General features: G+C 49.5%; 2 protein-coding genes across 2 annotated transcripts in view; both read left to right on the top strand.

Annotated features, from left to right (window-relative positions):
* LOC122926738 (altered inheritance of mitochondria protein 21-like) overlaps positions 1–3237 on the top strand; it is a 175110-nt gene extending 171873 nt beyond the window's left edge. The window contains exon 16 of the mRNA XM_044278212.1: positions 3219–3237. Within this exon, the coding sequence (XP_044134147.1) occupies positions 3219–3237 (19 nt within the window). The remainder of the gene's footprint in view (positions 1–3218) is intronic.
* Positions 3238–8198: 4961 nt separating this feature from the next.
* The window catches only part of CENPC (centromere protein C), a 37127-nt gene continuing 24038 nt past the window's right edge, over positions 8199–21287 (top strand). Inside the window, exons 1-3 of the mRNA XM_044304554.1 lie at positions 8199–8276; positions 15323–15385; positions 19586–19648. Coding sequence (XP_044160489.1) covers positions 8243–8276; positions 15323–15385; positions 19586–19648 — 160 coding nt within the window. The 5' untranslated portion in view covers positions 8199–8242. The remainder of the gene's footprint in view (positions 8277–15322; positions 15386–19585; positions 19649–21287) is intronic.

The raw sequence follows: 21287 nt of genomic DNA, 5'->3' as shown, positions 1-21287 counted from the left end.
CTGCGCCAGTGCCGGTCATCCGCACTGCTGCCTCCCCCACAGAAGGCAAGGTGGATCAGGGCAGCCCAGCTCCCCTACATCCCGCCAGCACAAGGGTCGCCCGCACGCCAAGTCCCTCTTCCAGCGTCCTGCCACTACGGTGCCAGTAGCTGAAGGGGCGACCCTGCTGGAACGGACCGAGGGTGAAGACGGCTATGGTGAGAGATTGGCTTCTCCAGCCCTACGTCCCCCCCCTCACCCCTCACCCCACCCCGGTCTCCTGCGTGTCTGACTCCCATACTGACAGGGCCTCTGGACCCTTTTGTCCCTGCTAGCCCTAGGCTGGCCCCTGGCTGCCACAGGGCGACATTTTGCTCCCATAGGACATGGCACCCTTCTTCCTGCAAGAAGAATGCCTGGGGAGCTGCAGACCTAGCTGCCCCTGACGTAGGGGTTAGGCAGGATTCCCACCCTCACAGACCCGGTCTCAGGGTCCCCCTCCCTCTTACCGGCCACTGCTTCAGGGCCACAGGGCCCGCGCCTTGCTGCCCCTGGTCCATCACGGGCTCCGGTCCGGTCAGCACTAATATTCCGGTGCGGCCGGGCGCCGCAAAAGATTTTAGGTTCCGCGGCTCCCGCGGCGGTCCGCCATTCCAGGCCTCCTTACTTCCGGCAGGCGGGGTGGGCTCCCGCGGCCAGCGAGCCACCATTCCAGTCCTGTCTCTCCGGCCGGCCGGGTGGGCTCCCGCGCCGGCGAACCGCCATTCCGGGCCCCTATCTCTTCTGGCCGGCGGGGTGGGCTCCCGCGGCCGGCATTGGGCTATGCCCAGCAGGTGGCGGTCGGCGGGGCTCCGCTACTTGGTCCCAGGCTTCGGCCTGCTGTGCCGCAATCCCGACCGGCCCGCGGGGTGGGCTCCCGCGGCCGGTTTGAAGCGCCGTTCCGCCCCAGGTCCCGGCGGTATGACGGGCCGGGGGCCGCAATTTAGCCCCCGGCTTCGCGGCCTACTAGGCCGCAATCTTCCGGTCTCTGGTGGAGGGGGCGGGAACTTCTCCAGGCGCGAATTTTCCCGCCTGGAGGTTCCTCCGCCCCCAGGGGATCGTACGCCGCCCTCCAGGCCGGATCCCTGTTAACCCTTTGGGTGCAGGCCGGCTCCCAAAATTGGGTCTGTATAGTTGGCCCCCATTTTTTTCTCAGGGCCCCTATATGGTGGCTCCCCTTTAGCCTCAGAGGCTGAGTTGAAAAAAAAAAAAAAAAAAAAAAAAATGAAATAAAAATAATAGATCATGATTTCTATTGGGCTGCGCTTGACGCTGCAGCCTCATCAGTAATGCTGCATGTCTGCATGACCTCCTTCCACAGGCGGCATGGTGTTGCGCTCCCAGCCTGCGTCGCTGCTAGGGCATTTCCCCTTTTAGGCGGTTTTCTTGCCTCTTCCAGGATACGGCGCTGGCCAAGTGCATTCGGCCCTCTGTAGGCAGCATTCATCGTCTCTCCAGTTATGGTGCCTGCCATGTGCATTCCCCCCCCCCCTCCTAGGCGGGCTACTGCACTCTCCCTGGCTGGCCATGTGCATGACCCCCTTCTTGGGCGGAATGCTGCACCTTCACCGGATACGGTGCTGGCCTTCTGCACGACCCCCTTCCATAGGTGGAACGCTGCACTCTCTGGATTTGCTGCCGGCCATGTGCGTGACCCCCTTCCGTGGGCGGAACGCTGCACTCACTGGATTCGCTGCCGGCCATGTGCGTGACCCCCTTCCTGGGCGGAACGCAGCACTCTCACTGGATCTGATGCCGATCATGTGCATCCCCCCTTTTTTAGGCGGGATACTGCACTTTCACTGGATACGGTACTGGCTGTGTGCACGACCCCCTTCCAGGCGGCGCTGATGTGCTATGATGTACTTATGTACTATGTTATTATGCTGCACTCTCGCTGATGTGCTATGATGTACTTATGTACTATGTTATTGTGCTGCACTCTCACTGATTGCGCTGCCGGCCTTTTCTTAGGCGGTATGCTGCACTCTCATTGGATTCCCTGCCGGCCTTAGGTATGCCTCCTTCCCTCAGACAGCATACATACATCCCTCTGTCTTTGGGTGTTTCCTCGCAGGTACGTTGCTGGCCACGTGCATGTACCCCATACATGGCAGGGTGCTTGCACTCTCGCTGGATCCGCTGTCGGCCATAGGGCATGACTCCTCTTCCGTAGGCAGTGTACGCACTCTTGCTGGATTCGCTGCCAGCCAGGGGCATGCCTTCCTTCCTCAGGCGACATGCACGCGTTCTTAGTGACTGTGGTTGTCTCTCGCCAGTACGTTGCTGGCCATGTGTATGACTCCCATGCATGGCGGTGTGCTCGCACTCTCCCTGGAGGAGATGCTGGCCATGTGCTTTACCCCCTTTTTCTGGGCGGTGTGCTACACTCACCGGATACATTGCTGGCCATGAGAATGGCCCTCTATCATGGGTGGAACGCTTGCACTTCCATTGGATACGGTGCTGGCCTTGTGCGTGACCACTTCTCACTTCAAGGGCAGAATTTGGCACGCTCCTGGGATTCACGGCTGTCCTTATGTGGCTGGGCTGGACTTGTACATGTCCCCATTCATTGGCAGAGTAGTTACTCTCTCGCTGGGTTCAGTGTTGGGTGTATTATTGCACACTCATTTAATGCTAGGATACCCTGTGCATGTTCCCCTTTCACTAGATGGACCTCCTGCATTCCTGCTGGTTTATAGGGTATGTCCTGCTTCTCTGAAGTAGGTTCGGCCTGAGGCATCACTCCCTTTTGGGACCGGTCTTTGCACTCTTGCCAACTGTAGTTGGCCAGGTACAATTTCCCCCCTTTCGGGGTGGACTGATTGCGTTCCGTCGCATGCTATACTGGTTTTGTGCATAACTCCCTTTCAGGTTGCACTTTGCGATTCCGTACATGCTGTGGCGCTCTGGGACGAGCCCCCCTTTTTTCTAGGTGGGTTGGCCTTCTCGCTGCTTGCGGGGCTGCTCGTTCGTATGCCTCACCTGCTTCCTGCGGCATACCTTTGTTTCTTGGGAGCCGATGCTTGCCGCCAGCCTTGCACTCGTCCCTAGGGAGTTCCTTCTGTCCTCTTGACCGGACAGGCTCTATTTCTCTCTGCTGCACCGAGCTGGGTGGTTCTCATTCATTTAGTTGGCCTTTCATTCCAGGGAGTGTTCGTGGGTCCTAGATGCATGCCCTTTGCGTCCTTCTGCAGCATTGCTTCCCTGCGCTAGTGGTCCCATGGTCGAGAGTGCTGTTGTCTGCGGGGCCTCTCGAATTCTTCATTGGCGCTGTCAGGACTGCGGTTCCCTTGCCTGCCGCAATTTCCTCCTCTTCGGATGCAGTGTGGTATGAGTCCTTCCTCTTGGCGCCTCTACGCTTTCTGTCTGATCTGCTGCCGGGTTCGGGCTGCTCTTCTCGGGACGGTCACCCAACTTCTCTTGGGTGCTGGATTACCCAGGTCCGGAGGACCTCCGCCTTGGGTTCTTCAAGGTATTCGCCTTCTGCGAGGCGGTGGACCGGGCGTCTCACAGTGTAGCGGGTTCTGTTTTTGAGCTGTCTTATGGCTTCCCTGTTGCCCACTCCTCCTCCTTTCAGTTGGAGGGTGTTATGTCGGCCTCTGTCTCGACTGCCTCTTTTCGCCGGCTTTGTTTGGCTCCCGCTCTATACAGATCACTCCGATGTGGCTTCCCACAAGACTACGGAGGCTGTGTTTTCACTGTCCTTCCCTCTGGGGTGAGTCTGGTTGTTCCTGTGGATGGTTCCGGTGTTCCTTTTGGCCTCGTACTGTCTCCCTTGTTCGCGCTGGCTGTATTAGCTGTGTGCTTATTTACCGAGTCTACCGCGTTCTGTCCTCCCGCTGGGTGCAGATTGCGTGGCCCGTTCTAAGACGATGGTCCTGATGTAGACTTACCTTCTCGGTAACTTGGGGGGACTACCTTTTCGGTTCAGATTGTCCTTTGATCCCACACAGGGGCTGTTCAACGTGGTTACATCAGCATGGTCTTTAGCCTGCCTTCTCCTGGCGTCTGGCGGATCCTTTTGGGTCTTTGCATCTGTCCTTCTGCTCCCCATTCGGGTGGATGCGGGTCAACGTTGTTCGGGGCCGACGGGGCTAGTTTTGTCGACCCTTCTGCCCGTGTTACTGGTCTGCGCCTGTTCTCATTGGGTTTCGCCTGCTTGCCAGGCGACTCCAGCGGGTTCACTGCTGTCCACTCCTGGCTGTGTCTCGTCCAGGTTCTGTCGTAAGATTTAGGGTTTTTTGTCTGGGGTTCTGTGGAAAGCTGTGCATTCCCCACTCTGAAGTTCTTTCCCCATGGTTCTGTCTTTTGGTTGAGGTGTCAAGTGTCGGCGCTGTTCTTCCTCTTCCAGCGTTCCCGACCCTCTGGGCCTGCCAAGACCTTCTTCCTCGGAGTGGCTCTTTGGTTCCTCTGTGCTGTCCTTCGGTACCGCCCTGGGGACTATATCCAGAGCTCTCGGCGCTCCAATCTTGCCCTTGGAGCTGTTACAGGAGTTCACTCTATCCTTCTGTCCTGTACGGTTGTGTTCCGTATCAGTCGTGTCTCTGACGGGCATGGCCCCCTTTTTTTGTTATGAGTTTTCTGTCCTTTCCAGGACAGGGCTGTTCTGCATCTCGTTTCTTCCTTCCTTCCTTCCTTCTGAAGGTGGTGTTGCCTTCGCTTCAACACCTCACCTATTTGGACGTTGTTTGGGCCGGGCCGTTGTTTACTTGGAGATCTCCGACTCTTGCAGTCGTTCGGCCTCTTGGGTTTCCAGGAGGTCTGTGCATAGGGTTGGCAGACTCCAGGGTGGTTTTCCTCCGCTTGATCAGGTTGGCTATTGCTGAGGTTACCGCACCTAGGGCAGGATTCTGTCTTTGGTGTCACCGTTCCTTTCGCCAGAGCGGTCGGTGCCTCCTGGGCCGGAGGCATTGGGCTTCGGCCGTGCATTTGGGCACGGTGGCCACAGGTCTGCCTTGCACGCCTTTCTGAGTTCTACAGGGTGCATACTCTGACTTTGGCAGATGCTGCCTTACACCGCCTGGGTTTACAGGCGGCGGTTCATTGATGCCTTTCGGGTGCTTCGCCTTGGTGTTGTGGTCCCTCCCCCTTTTGGACTGCTTTTGAACGTCCCAAGGTCTTCTGTGTCCCCCAAGGAAACTGGGCGAGAAAACGAGATTTTTGTATAACTTACCAGTAAAATCTCTTTCTCGCTCTTTCCTTGGGGGACACAGCACCCACCCATTAATTGTTTTTTCTCTGTGCGTTTTCCGAGTTTTTGTTACCCGTTGGGTAGTTGGCTTGTTGGTTCCTTGTTGGACTTTGCCTTTTCTCACTGCTTGGACACGCAACTGGCAGTCTCTCTCTCCAGGCTGAGGGTATAGCTGTGGAGGAGGGGCTTAACAGTTTTCACTTAGTGTCACACCTCCTATGGAGATGAGCTATACCCAAGGTCTTCTGTGTCCCCCAAGGAAAGAGCGAGAAAGAGATTTTACTGGTAAGTTATACAAAAATCTCGTTTTTGAAAGCATGGTATGGTATAATAAAGTGGCAGTTTATGGTTTGCCATATTTGGGCTACAATCTACAGTTTTTCCTCCCCTCTTCTAAAAAAAAAAAAATTGCTGTGCAGAGGGGTGGGAGAGGTGACCTGAGATGGGGCATGGCCAGCATTATTCCAACATATTTTTTAGGGACTGCACGTTAGGGTCCGTTCACACGACCATATCCATTTTTGCAGATGTGTGTATGCGGGAGAGCACACGGTGTGCTGTCTGCATCTTCTGCGATCCCCATTGAACTAAATGGATCTGCATCTGATCCGCAAAGTTGCGGTAAGAAGAATACGGTCATGTAAATGAGCCCTTAGGAAGGCAAAGCAGTCAAGAAATCTCAGCCAGAATTTTAGTATCATTAAACACCATCCTTCTTAGTTAGGATTGGCAGTGAGTTCTTCAGGAATGGAAATATTTTTCAAGGATCTGACAATAAAGTTAGAAACCACTGCTGATTGATGTGATGTTTAAAAACGGACATCCTTAAAGGGAGTCTGTCACCTATCTCATCCCTATTGAGCGCAGTACTACATGAATAGTACTACTACCCCTGATCACTAGGTTAGATATCCATACATTATGAGGGCTCTTAAGCGTGCACACATAATCCAGGATGAGTCCTCTCAATGTATTCCAGCGGCGGTTTGCAGGCGTACAGTGTGGGGACAGGGATGGACATGGACAGAAGCTGAGAAGATTGATATATAGTTTTATGTGAAGATTCAGCAAAACTTGCAATTTATCCACTAAACTGTCTGGTCTTTCTGAGCTCAGTATCCAAGTTGGCAGTCCTAAACCATGATTACAGTAAACTCACACAGGAAATGCTGTCAGTCATTTATAAGATTTCCCACTTGCTTACTGAGCTCAGTAATTTTTATGTATAAATAACAAGTTATACTAAATCTTTTTCCACAAAACTATATATTAATCTGCTCAGCTCCTCCTGCTCTTTAACATGCTGCCTGAAGTTTGCACAGCATTTCATGGTGGCAGGTTGTCTATTACTCTTTTTCGCTACCAGCGCTGTACATGTACGGTGCTGGAGCGCTAGGCAAACATGGCGCCCTCTGCAGGTGCGAGTCATGGCCGGCAGGTCTCTGCTATTTCAAACAGCAGAGACCTGCGGCTGATTACCGTGACTGGCAATAATGCCGATCACAGAAATTAAAGGCTTTAGGTGCCGGGATCAAGAGAGATCACAGCATCTAAATGCGTTACCGATGTCCCCTGCGGCCTATGGGGCTGCAGGTAATTGAATGGGCTCAGCCGCACTGAAGAGGCTGGGAACATTTAAAGTGCAATTCTTATTTTGGTCACCAGATGGCAGGCGGACATAAGAAATTAGCAATTCTCTATAATAAGTGCAGTTTAAAAATACATGATTGTTCAAAATAAAAAAATAAAAATAGATTTTGTAGGCTCATATATGTGCTTCAAAATAATCGCCAAAAAAAAAAAAAAAAACTTAATTAAAATAAATATAAAAGTTTAAATCACTCCCTTTCAGTGTAATAAAAATATAAATACCTAAATAACAAAAAATATAAACATCATAGGTATCGCCGTGACCGAAAACGCCCATCAAATATAAAAATATTTTTCTAAAACCTCATGCACACGACCGTAGTTTGAGTCCGCATCCGAGCTGCAAAAACTGCGTTTGGATGCGGACCATTTCACTTCAATGGTGCCACAAAAGATGTGTTGCTCCGTTCCGAGGTCCCGTTTTGCGGACAAGAATAGGCATATCTACAAATGTGCTTTCCGTTCCGCAAATTGCGGAAGGCACACGGGCGGCATCCAGTTTTTTGCGAATCCGCAGTTTGCGGACCGCAAAAAAAGGCACGGTCGTGTGCATGAGGCCTAATATGGGGAATGGCGTAATGGAAAAAAGGGTCAAAATGGCCAATTTTCTATTTTTTCATTGCTTCTTTACCCCAAAAAAGTATATATTACCCCCCCAAAATATGATCAAAAAAGTCACACACACTCCAAAATGGTATCAATAAAAACTACAGATAGTGCCACAAAAAATTATCCCCCAAACAGCTCAGTAGATATAACTATAAAAAAGTTATGGGGGTCAGAATATGGTGATGTGTAAAAAAAAAAAAAAAAAAAAAAAAATTTAGTTTATTTTCCAATTCCACCCTATTTGGATTTTTTTTTAACTGCTTCTCACTACATTGTATGCCATAATTAATGGCGGCATAAGAAAGTACAACTTTTCCCGCAAAAAATAAGCCCTCATACAGCTATGTGAACAGAAATATATAAAAAGTTATCGCTCAAGGAAGATGGGGAAGAAAAATTAAAACGCAAAAACGAAAAAAAATAAAACTTCCAGCATTTTTATTTATTTTTTTTAACCACAGATTACCTGTCTATGTAGATTTTATCAATTGTGCTGAGTGCCACAGAAGAGCAATAATTAGCATTTCATGTTCTATGGCATAGTACTGGCCAAAAAATAAATAAATAAAACTATTGTGCAATTCTAAATGTTGATGATTAATTTATGTATGGAAAATCACAGTTTTTTCTTCTAATAAAAATGTTGTTAAAACATATATATTTTTTTTCCCCCCTTTATTTTTCATGTAATAAATGATTTTGTCTTACTTTATCTGCAGTCAAAGCGGGCCTGTTTTACGCCAAAGAGCAGTTCTATCTGCTGAATCGATGAAACCACTTCCATGTGATCTGGATTCTGCAGGTATGATTACTTATGCGCCTGTGTAAGTATTGTTGTTATTTTTTTACCTCTTACCACCTGTCAGAGATATACGGAGGGTACTCGGTGTCCCTAAACCCGCTCTAATGTATAGATGCTGTGCAGGTTTAACCTGGCTGTCCTAGCGATCGGTAATAGTGCTGACTAGTCATGTGATCCCTGGTATGCGAAAAGTAGGAGACTGCTGGGTCTGACTAGGTGCAGCACAGCCATACCTTTGACACCAGTCACTGTAACCATGCAGATTCTTCCCTGTAACTAGGACTCGATGGTGCAAAAAAGTAAAAGTAGATATTTTTCTTTATCATTGAGGTTCAGCCACATGTGGAAGGTCTGCAGCAGTAAATCCATAACAACGGCATTGCAGACAGTTTTTTCTTTTTTTTTTTTGGCTGATTTCAACTGCACCATATATTGACACTGAGTCAATTTACGCTTACAGGTTTTTTCCTGCCGAGTGTGGGTTATTCCCATCTAGACATTTATGGCATATCCACAGTGTGTACCATAAATGTCCTATAAGTATGGTCCCACCTCTCGGGCCTGCACCTCTCCCCGTCTTGTGGCTGCTGTGAATGGAGAGCATACACTAATTTGGAAGTTCCAAGTGAGCAAGGACCACCTATGGTATCCGCCCCCATTGGACACGTATGGCATATCCTGTCATGCTATGAATGCCAATATTTTAATTACTCTCACTTGTATTTATGCAACTTTGCATTAAGTTAAAATGTCATGCATTTTTTTTAATTAGCAACTGTACCTGACCCTGGTAGACATAAAACCACTCCTTAAAAAAATGAGTGCAAATTTCATAGTGTACATGCCTGTGTCTGCATGCACATGTCTCAATAAATTTGTAATAATTGAAGAAATGGTTCTTGGAAATTGATTTTCACCAAAAATTGCATCAAATTCAGTTTTCTCGCCCAATTTCCTTGGGGGACACAGAAGACCTTGGGTATAGCTCATCTCCCTAGGAGGCGTGACACTAAGTGAAAACTGTTAAGCCCCTCCTCCATCAGCTATACCCTCAGCCTGGAGAGAGAGACTGCCAGTTTTTGCTTAGTGTCCAAGGAGGCAAGACACTCCCTGCTACTGCAGGGCTGTTTTCTCCTTGTTTAAATTTTGATTTTTACTTTTTCTTTTCTTTTTGTTCCAGATCATCAGGGACAACAGAGTCGCACTAGACCTCTCTGTTTCTCCCGGGGTTGAGCTGCGCCAGTGCCGGTCACCCGCACTGCTGCCTCCCCCACAGAAGACAAGGTGGATCAGGGCAGCCCAGCTCCCCTACATCCCGCCAGCGCAAGGGTCGCCCGCACGCCAAGTCCCTCTCCCAGCGTCCTGCCACTACGGTGCCAGTAGCTGAAGGGGCGACCCTGCTGGAATGGACCGAGGGTGAAGACGACTATGGTGAGAGAGTGGCTTCTCCAGCCCTACGTCCCCCACCCCCCACCCTGGTCTCCTGCGTGCCTGACCCCCCATACTTGGACCCTTCGGTCACTGCTGGACCTAGGCTGGCCCCTGGGGTGCTGCGGGGCGACATTCCACTCCCTGCTCCCTCTCCTCCCTTCTGGCCCTCATGGGACATTTTAGCAGCAGAATGCTGCGAATAGGCAGCCACATCGCCTCCCTTCACATATCAGCGTCCCTCCTGGAACGCTGTGCTCACATCCTCACGGGCACCCGGTCTCAGGGTCCCCCCATCCCCTCACCGATGCGCTGCTCTGGACCGGGGGCCTTTTCCTGACGGCAGTGCTGCTTGGGCGACCGCACCTCCGGCGCTTCTTCCCGGCCTGCTGGGCCGCACCTCCGAGCTGGGCCGCACTTCCTCCCGGCCCCCGACTGTTCCGGCCTGCGGGGTAGACTCCCGCGGCCGGCATTGGCTTGAGCACGATGCTCCAACGATTCCGGCCGGCCGTCGGCGACTTCCGGCCGGCCGGGCGCCGTAAATTTTGGTCCAGGCTTCGGCCTACTGGGCCGCATTCCGGCGCTCCACCCGGGCCCCTGACTTCCGGTCCGCGGGGTGGGCTTCCGCGGCCGGTTTGTCCAGGCAGTCCGCTCCGGTTTCCTGTGCGGCCCCGGTCAGCCGGGTGCCGCAGAAAATTTAGGCCCCGGCTTCACGGCCTGCTAGGCCGCAAACTTCCGGCCTCTGTTGGAGGGGGCGGGAACTTCTCCGGGCGCGAATTCTTCCCGCCTGGAGGTTCCCCGCCCCCAGGGGATCGCGGCGCCGCCTCCTCCTCCCTTCCAGGTTGGTGGCTGTTAACCCTTCGGGTACCGGCCCCCGTGCTTCTGTTTGTTTTGCTCGGCTGATGGGCCTATATGGCTGGCGCGCCCCCCCCCCTCTACTTCTATGCTGGGCACCTGTATGGTGGCACTTCTTTCTGCCTCAGTGAGGCTATTTTTTATTTGGGAATGCATAACATGGTTAAGCTAATGGATTTCTTGTGCGCTGCGCAGGACGCTGCAGCCTTATCTCAGTAGCGCCGCCTGTATGCGTGCTCCTTCCATGAGCGGCATGGTGTCGCACTCCCCGGCTGGTGCATGCTTCCCTTCTTTAGCCCTCTCCGGGATGCAGCGCTGGCCAAGTGCATGCGCCCTCCAGCTATGGTAACTGCCATGTGCAGACAACCCCTTCCTAGGCGAAATACTGCACTCTCTCGGGCTGCAGGCTTGCCTGGTGCATGACCCCCCGCTTAGGTGGAATACTGCACTCTCACCGAATACGGTGTTGGCCATGTGCACGAGAACGCTGCACTCGTTGGATTCGCTGCAGGCCATGTGCACAACCCCCTTCCATAGGCGGAATGCTGCACTCATTGGATTCGTTGCCGGTCTTGTGCATGTCCTCCTTCCATAGGTGGACTCTGCACTCTCACCAGATACGGTGTTGGTCTGGTGCACGACCCCCCTTCCATAGGGGACCGCTGCATTTTCACTGGATTCACTACCGGCCATGTGCGTGATTCCTTTCCATAGGCGAAATCGCTGCTCTCACTGGATTTGATACCGGCCATGTGCATGACCCCCTTCCATAGGCGGAATGCTGCACTCACTGGATTCGCTGCCGGTCTTGTGCATGACCCCCTTCCATAGGCGGAATGCTGCACTCACTGGATTCGCTGCCGGTCTTGTGCATGACCCCCTTCCATAGGCGGAATGCTGCACTCACTGGATTCGCTGCCGGTCTTGTGCATGACCCCCTTCCATAGGCGGAATGCTGCACTCACTGGATTCGCTGCCGGTCTTGTGCATGACCCCCTTCCAGGGGCGGAATGCTGCACTCACTGGATTCGCTGCCGGTCTTGTGCATGACCCCCTTCCTCTAGGCGGAATACTGCACTTCATTGGTTATGGTGCTGGGCAGCCGGCCATGTGCATTACCCCCTTCCATAGGCGGTATGCTGCATTCTCATTGGATTCGCTGCCGGCCTTGGGCATGCCTTCTTCCCTCAAGCGCCATGCATACACCCTCACTGACTGGGGTCGTTCTCTCGCTGATAAGTTGCTGGCCGCGTGCAGGACCCCCTTCCATGGTGGGATGCTTGCAACTCACTAAATCCACTGCCGGCCATATACATGTTCCCCCTTCCGTGGGCGGTGTACGGCACTCTTACTGGATTCGCTGCCGGCCATGGACATGTCTCCTTTCCTCAGGCAACATACACACACTCTCACTGACTGTGTTTGTTCTCTCGCCAGTGTGCTGCTGGCCAGGTGCCTGACCCCCATCCATGGCGGGGTGCTCGCATTCTCCCTGGTTGCAATACTGGCCATGGGCATGGCTCCCCCTTCTGGGCAGCATACTGCACTCTCACCAGATACGTTGCTGGCCTCTAAGATGGGTGAAATGCTTGCACTCCCATTGGATACGGTGCTGGCCTTGTGCGTGACCACCCCTCATTCCATGGGTGGACTTTTTGTACGCTCACAGGACTCACACCTGTCCTTGTATGTGCTGTGCTGGACTTGTACTTGTCCCCATTCATTGGCGAAGTAGTTGTACTCTCACAAAATTCGGTGTTTGGTGGATTATTGCACACTCACTTAATGCTAGGATTACCCTGTGCATGTCCCCTTTTCACTAGGTGGACGTCCTGCTGGATGCGGTGTGGCCATGTGCATGGCCCTCTTCTGGGCGGAATATGGTATGTCTTCCTTCTCTGAAGTAGGTGCTGGTCTTGGGCATCACCCCCTTGTTGGGCGGGCTTTGCACGCTTGCTGCCCGCACTGTTTGCCAAGTACATTGCCCTCTCTTCTCGGCAGACTGCTTGCGCTCCGTCGCATGCCATACTAGTCTTGTGTGTGTCCCCCCTTCCGGTTGCACTTTGCACTTCTGTGGTTTCTGTGGGGCTCTGTGGCTGGCCCTCCTTGCTGTATGACTATTTCGCAGTGGGCGGACGCTCTTGGGGCTGCTACTCTGTGCGTTGTTGGGCCGTGTATGCCTTCTCCTTCCGTAGGTGGGTTGGCTTTCTCACTGCTTATGGGGCTGCTTGTACGTATGCCTCCATTCTTCCTGCGACTTGTCGTTTTTCTCTTGGGATACGGTGATTGCCGCCGGCCTGGCACTCTTCTCTGAGGAGATCTTTCTGTTCACCTGGCCTGGACGGGCTCTATTGTTCTCTACTGCAGCGAGCTGGGTGGTATCCGTTCTCTGTTCGGAGGGTATATTTGGTGTTTCCGTTGTGACGGTATCCACCATATTCGTTGGCCCTTCCGTCTGGGGAGTGTTTGTGGTTCCTGGATGCGTACCCATTAGTTACCCTGTGGCATTGCTTCCCAGCGCAAGCGGTCACATGGTCGAGAGTGCTGTCTCCAGCGTCCCTCGCAGTCTACGTTGGCTCTGGCCGGATTACGGTTCCCTCGCCTGTTGCCATTCCTCCTCTTGGATGCGTTTTGGTTTGAGTCCTTCCTGTTGGCACCCTCCGTGCTTCAGTTTGTTTTGCTACCAGGTTCTAGCCGCTCTTTTTGAGCAGGTCGCCCAACTTCTCTTGGTTGCTCGATTACCGAGGTCAGGGACCTCCACTTTCGATTCGTTAGGGTATTCGCCTTCTGCGAATTGGTGAGCCGGACATCTCGGAGTAGCGGAGTTCTGCTTTTTGAGCGGTCCTGTGGCTTCCCTGTTGCCCACTCCTCCTTGCGGTTGGAGGGTGTCATCCGTCTTCTCGGCTATTTTTCTCTCGACGGCTCTGTTTTGGCTTCTCCTGGGTCAGTTTCACTCCGATGTGGCTTCTGCCCCGGCCAGGCTTCAGGGGCTGTTCCTTCACTGCCCTCCCCCCTGGGGAGACCATGGTTGTTCATATGGATGGTCCCGGTGTTCCTTATGACCTCGTACTGTCTCCATTGTTCACACTGGCTGTACTAGCTGTGTGCCTATTACCGGGTTTGCCGCATTCTGTCCTCCCGCTGGGTGCAGATTACTTTTACCATTCTGGGCGCTGGTCCTGCTTGGACTTTACCTTCTCGGTAACCTGGCGTGCCTACTTTCTTCTGTCAAGATTACCCTTCAAGCCCCCTCTTCGGGTCTGTAGAACACCTTCCTGTGGTGGCTACAACGACAAGGACTTTAGCCTGACTTGTCCTGGAGTCTGTTGGAAACTGGCCGGGTCCCTTTCGGTTCCTTCCGTTTGTCCATCTGCTCCCCCACTCCGCGTGGATTCGGGACGGCGTTGCTCGGGGGCCGACGGGACCAGTTTTCCCAACCTTTTTGCCGTGTCACTGATTTGCGCTTACTCGCATTGGATTTCCTCCCGTCTGCCCAGACGAGTCCAGCGAGCACACTAGTGTTCGCTCCCGGCCGTGCTTCGTCCAGGTTCTGTTGTCTGACTTAGGGTCTTCCCTGGGGTTCTTTAGGAAGCTGGGCATTCACCCAATTCTGCCTTTCTCTTCCCGTGATTCGGTCTTCTCCAGTCTGGCCTGGACCTGCGACTGGGACTCTGTTACTTGAAGTGTCTGCAGTTTTTTGCTTGGACATCTCCGACTCTTGTCGACGCTCGGTCTCTTGTTTCCAGGAGGTCCGCGCCAAGGTTCACGGCTCCTGGGTGCTTTCCTCCGCTTAACCACATGGCTATTGCTGTGGTTACTGCTCAAGGGCAGGGCTCTGTTTTTTTGGTGTCACCGTTCATTTCACCAGAGCGGTTGGTGCCTCCGGGGCGGAGGCATGGGCTTCAGCCATGTCATTGTGCAGGGTGGCCACGGTCTTCCTTGCACTCTTTACCAGGTTTTCCTGGGTGCGTACTCTGGCTTCGGCGGCGGTTGCTGCCTTGGGCCGCCTGGTTTTTGCAGGTGGCATTTCCTTGCTGCCTTCGGGTGCTTCGCCTTGGTGCTGTGGTCCCTCCCCTCTTGGACTGCTTTTGAACGTCCCAAGGTCTTCTGTGTCCCCCAAGGAAATTGGGCGAGAAAACGAGATTTTTGTATAACTTACCAGTAAAATCTCTTTCTCGCTCTTTCCTTGGGGGACACAGCACCCACCCATTCATTGGTTTTTTTCTGCACGGTTTCCGAGTTTTGTTTACCCGTTGGGTAGTTGGCTTGTTGTTTCCACTGGTTGGACTTTGCCTTTTCTCACTACTTGGACACGCAACTGGCAGTCTCTCTCTCCAGGCTGAGGGTATAGCTGATGGAGGAGGGGCTTAACAGTTTTCACTTAGTGTCACGCCTCCTAGGGAGATGAGCTATACCCAAGGTCTTCTGTGTCCCCCAAGGAAAGAGCGAGAAAGAGATTTTACTGGTAAGTTATACAAAAATCTCGTTTTTGGCTAAAATACTACTTTCATTCTGTGTTAACATGTAAACAATCAGTCATATACTACCTTTTTCTGTTCTCTACTTTTTCCTAACATACACTTTGTGGATTAGCAAAAAGTAGGGGACAGATGGAAGAAAGTATGACTGCATGATTGGACTACACAGGGTGTTGTTGTCTTTGCACCTGTATAGTGTCCAGGCTGTTTAGTTCAAAGGATTGACTAGGGCCTGTTTGTTGTTGTTTTTTGCTCCCACCCTAATAATCATTTCCATGAATATAGATACTGAATCGGAAGGAGAAGAACAAATTTCAGCTGAAGACGATAAACTTAATGTTAGTTCTGGTATGTATCCTTTCATGTCCCTTAACGCATTTACGCATTATTACATACATGTACGTGATAATGTGTAAGTAGTTGCATTGAGTGGGCGGCTGTGCTTAACCCACTCCATGCATGACGAGTGCCAGCTGTATAATACAGCAGGCACCTGGCCGCAATGGGGGCGGCAGTAATGCCGAATTCAATAGTGAGGGGCATCTGTGGAGTTAGGCAGATTTGAAGCGGCTTCCTTTGCCTTACTATCAGAGTCCCTGCAGTGAAATCACCGGGCTACAATTAATTACCATGACAGCCTGGGGCCTGCTGAAGTTTCCCAGGCCTTGCACGGTTAGCCATTTTTTTTTTGTCACCTTATTTCCCCCCCCCCCCACAATTTTTCTTTAAATAAGTGATCAAAAAGTCATACGTACCCAAAAAACTGTACCAATAAAAACTACTGTTCTTTACACAAATAACAAGCCATCATACAGCTCTATAAATGTTAATAGAAAAATGTTATGGCTTTTTTTCAATTTATCCCCACAAAGATTTTTTTTCTTGTTTTTCAATACAAGTCGTAAATTAAATGGTGCCATTAAAAAATACAAGTTGTCCCGCAAAAAAATAAGCCCTTATAAGAATATGTGATCATAAAACATATGGCGCTTGGAATATGGTGAGATGAAAACAAAAATGAAAAAGGGCTTCGTCTTGAAGAGGTTAATATTGTGCCTTGTAGAGGAAACATTTGGTTCTGTAGTGTACAAGGTGTCACAAGACTTTGAGGAAGCCTTTTAAGAGGTTAAAAGTTTTAGCAATAATAGCTCATTGGTCAAAAGTACCAAAACTAATTTAAAAAAATATACATATTTGATATCACAAATATATTTGACACAATCGCAACAACCTTCAAAGTCATGGCAAAGTTATTTATACTAAATGGCAACGAACATCTGCAACTGCTCTTTGGGATGTTGTTTAACTGCTGTTTTATATGTTTTCATATTTTTTCATTCCTCATCAAATACTTATGAAAAAAAATAAAAAATAATTCAATAAATTGTCTGCACCCGACAAAGGTGCTATTGAAATAAGTTAGCTAGTCCTCATACAGCTGCATAAAAAAGGGCTAACTCCCAGCACCCCCTCCAATCAGTTGTTTGAAGAGAAAGCAGCGCTCGTGCAAATGCTGCTTTTCTCTTCTTGGTTTACCTGCTCGCTGTCGCACCCACAGCAGTGAGCAGGTGTAATTGCAACTTAGGCTGCTTTCACACTAGCGTTCGCTGGTCCGCTCGTGAGCTCCGTTTGAAGGAGCTCACGAGCGGACCCGAACGCAGCCGTCCAGCCCTGATGCAGTCTGAATGGAGGCGGATCCGCTCAGACTGCATCAGTCTGGCGGCGTTCAGCCTCCGCTCCGCTCGCCTCCGCACGGACAGGCGGACAGCTGAACGCTGCTTGCAGCGTTCGGGTGTCCGCCTGGCCGTGCGGAGGCGTGCGGATCCGTCCAGACTTTCAATGTAAGTCAATGGGGACGGATCCGTTTGAAGATGCCACAATGTGGCTCAATCTTCAAGCGGATCCGTCCCCCATTGACTTTACATTGAAAGTCTGGACGGATCCGTACTAGGCTATTTTCACACTTAGCTGTTCTATGCTAAAAATAATGCAGACGGATCCGTTCTGAGCACACTCTGACCTGACGCTGCAGCAGGTTTGGTGACTGTGCAGCGCGGGACCTGAGAAGAGAACCAGTACAAGGGAGAGTGGAGACAGGAGAGGTAGTTATTATTTTACAGTCTGATCTGAAGTCTGATATGGAGGTCTTATTGGGGGTCTGGAGAAGTTTAGTGGGGAGTCTGGAGGTCTTACTGGGGGTCTGAAGTAGTCTGGGTGTCTGTAGAGGTTTCACAAGGGGTCTGGAGAGGTCTAATGGGGGTTCTGGAGGTCTCATTGGGGTTCTGGAGTGGTCTCACTGGGGGTCCAAGCTAAACTATTGCACCAGGGCCCATGAGCCTTTAGCTACGCCCCTGCTGACAACCCCTTTAAACATGTAAGTAGTCTTTTTTTTTTTTTTCTCCAGAATGTCCCACAATTATGCTACTGTAATGTCTTAACATCTTCACATAGCAGGTTGTCCTGCTGTTTCTGATATAGATCCAACAGCAAACCATACTGAACACTTGCTGCTCTTTAATTTCGTTCTCTTAGTGTTAGAGAAAGCATCAGGGAGGGGGAGCGGATTGTACATGGCAGAGCACAGTTTTGACTGGCCATCCATGTTTAGAAAGAGGACTGTTTTTAAACAGGCTGTGTAGATAAGATGAGAGCACACAGTAGGTTACGTGTGAGAATAGAGACAGTCGAGATCTCAAGCAGACTGGGAGATTGGTGAGATTGGGGGTATGACACCTCCTGGCATCATTGTAAATTGCAAGCATCCTTTGCATCAGTGTCATCAGTACAAGTGAGAGGATATCCCTCATGAGTAATAGAAGAGAAAAACAAACTATAACTGAAGCTGTGCTAATGTATGAGAGCTAGTGAATACAACAGCATTCCAGGGACACTCAACTCTCAACCAGCATATACTTCTGGGAGGAACATGCCCACATGAGAAAAGTCTGAGGCTAGAACCAAGTTGCAAACTGAATGAATGAATAAGATTGCAGACTGAAACTTAGAGCAACTTTTTTTTATATATTTTTTTATTCAAGGTAACCACAAACGTATATAAAAATATTTTTTTTCCATGTCAGAGGTGTCCATATCATTTAATACTCACCACACTTTATTGACTGACTGACTGAATAGGATTAGCATGTGATTTATTTCCAGAATCTCAATTTGTTTTTAAGGAAGTTTCCAAGATTTTTAAAGTGTGGGGAAGCTCTTGGAACGTTGATGAAAATGAATACCCACTGTTTCTGCAACAACATTCCCTCCCGCCTCACCAGCCATAATGTAATGTTTTTTGGCTGCAGAGATTATGTGCTGTACACCTTGTGACCACTGCAGACAAACCTGGTGGTCAGGACAGAGTGGTGTCACAGGAATGGTGGGGTTCAGGACAGTAATTATCTTTTTATTTTATTTTATTTTTTTATATTATTATCTGAAACTACTATAACCCTTTCTGCCTCCTTTGCTCCCCTGCTGCCGATGCAGATATTCTGTCTTTCTGCATTAATGTACCGCTCATAGGGGACTTGAGCATTCGGTTTGACGTGGGTCTTGTGGCTACCAAGGCCAATGAGTAGCTGCAGGGGTGATGTGTTCCCTATGTGTCATGCCACTGGGTCGCATGGAGGACATGTCACTGGTGTGACTAGTCATTGGCTGCATTGACGGAATGTCCCTCAGAGGACTGGACTAAGAATTACAATTAAAAAAGTTTTATAATCAACTCCCCTTTTCCCAATGTTACATTTAAAAATAAACAATAAAAAACACACTTGGTAACTTCGTCTATGAAGGAGTCTGACATATTAAAATATAAATATTTTGATCACCTTGGCCTGCAAAAACAGTTCACTAAACAATTGACCAATAAAAAAAATACAGCTAATCCTACACTCACCTAAAGGATTATTAGGAACACCATACTAATACGGTGTTTGACCCCCTTTTGCCTTCAGAACTGCCTTAATTCTACGTGTCATTGATTCAACAAGGTGCTGATAGCATTCTTTAGAAATGTTGGCCCATGTTGATAGGAAAGCATCTTGCAGTTGATGGAGATTTGAGGGATGCACATCCAGGGCACGAAGCTCCCGTTCCAGATGCTCTATTGGGTTGAGATCTGGTGACTGTGGGGGCCATTTTAGTACAGTGAACTCATTGTCATGTTCAAGAAACCAATTTGAAATGATTCGAGCTTTGTGACATGGTGCATTATCCTGCTGGAAGTAGCCATCAGAGGATGGGTACATGGTGGTCATGAAGGGATAGACATGGTCATAAACAATGCTCAGGTAGCCAGTGGCATTTAAACGATGGCCAATTGGCACTAAGGGGCCTAAAGTGTGGCCAGAAAACATCCCCCACACCATTACACCACCACCACCAGCCTGCACAGTGGTAACAAGGCATGATGGATACATGTTTTGTCAAAACGTTACAAAAAAATAATAATATATATATATATTACATTCACCTAATTTCGTGTTTTGTATTACAGCTTATACAATTTTGTAGTAATGTATTTAATTTTTTTTCTATCCATAGAAGAGTTTTTGAAGCGCTATTCGATTGTTTTTGACCCTGATTCAGGAAGCGATGCACTGGTTGGTATGTATCTTTCCTGCAGTATGAATGAAGACCCCCTACTGTTAATCAGGAGGAGTACATTTCACATTGGCTAGTGATTATCCTTTCCCATTTTGATAAAACCTGGTTATATTCCAGTGGACGCCTAATGAACCTCCTGTCCTTGAAAAACTAGTGCAGCATAGGGTGCTCGGTTTTAGGTATTCGCTACACTTAGTAAATTTCTTTGAGTGATAACAGACTTAGTTCTTCACATGGTAGTCCTTAGTACATGCAAATGGCATACTTCCAACAGGTAGATACTTCCAGGCATCAGGAATAGAATCACTAAAGAATGTAACTGGTATAAACAAGTAGCTGGTATTTTTATTACCATACAAACTGGGTATCACATGCAGGATAAAAAAAAGTAAAGTTTATGGGGCTGGAAGCAGCTTTATACACACTGTAGTGGCCATTTGTGGTTATTGCAGCTCAGCTCCCTTTCAAGTGAATGGGGACTGAGCTTCAGTAACCCAGGAAAGCCACTACACATTGTACGGCACTATCTGCTTGCAGTCTGTACACCTTCTTGGCTGCAGCGATCCAGCATATTGTTGACCTATCACATATATCCTTACTATAAATGTGATTATCCTAGGGCAGTGGTGGCGAACCTATGGAATGGGTGCCAGAGCCTGCACTCAGAGCCCTGTCTGTGGGCACCCATCCCCTGGAAAGAGCATACCAATTAGCCTTAGACTGTTCCTGCCTTTCTACAGCGCAGGGCGCACCATGAACGGCACGGGCAGTGCATTGAATGTAGGGAGGTTATTATAGCTAAATGATAAAGTACATGGAAGATAGACCATATAGGACTGTATTATTCAGGTTATTGCGATAAATAAGCGGGTCTTGGGTTGCAGTTTGGGAACTCGGTCTCTAAAAGGTTCGCCATCACTGTCCTAGGGATAGGTCATCAATATCTTAATCCCAGAAGACCCCATTAAACTCTTTATCTATTTTGCTGCTAGGCTCACACTTTTGACACCCCCACACACATGTAAACTAACTGGTGCTTTAATGCAATCTTGCATACATTTTTATATATATTTAAAAAAAAAAAATGAATTGTGGTTGTAGTCACAGAATTTCACTTCACTCGCCCAACTCTGGGACCTACAAAGTGCTCATGGGCTTACAACTTCTAAGCGACCCTGATGTGGGAGGTGAGGGACACAGACTATGTGCTTCCCCTGATGATATCACCTCTCTAGTGCTGTAAAGCCCGTGGTTTTATCTTACATAACGTTGTCGTAGTCGAGCGCCTCTCCATCTTGTTTGTTCCTTTTAATTTACTATTTCGGCACCTGGCGCTCACAATCTACTGAATAAATTGAGATGGTTTGAATATTTTGTTAACATTTTATTTGCATGTCATTAACATGTCTATCAATCCTGTGATTTCCATAATTCCATGATTTTTCCTTCTTAGTGTTAGTTTTAATGTTGAGCAGTGTATCTAGTGTAGACCTTCTCAAGAACTTGAGAACCATAGTAATAATCCTTTATTCACCCCACAACATGTCCGCTGATTCATGAGCCTTACTTATTGTCCTGAATGTTTAAAGGTAACCTGTCACCAGAATTTTGCGTATAGAGCTGAGGACATGGGTTGCTA

This window comes from Bufo gargarizans, chromosome 1, assembly GCF_014858855.1.
Source record: "Bufo gargarizans isolate SCDJY-AF-19 chromosome 1, ASM1485885v1, whole genome shotgun sequence".
NCBI lineage: Eukaryota > Metazoa > Chordata > Amphibia > Anura > Bufonidae > Bufo > Bufo gargarizans.
The sequence above is the reverse complement of the archived record's forward strand: the minus strand, read 5'-3'. Positions and strand labels throughout refer to the sequence as shown.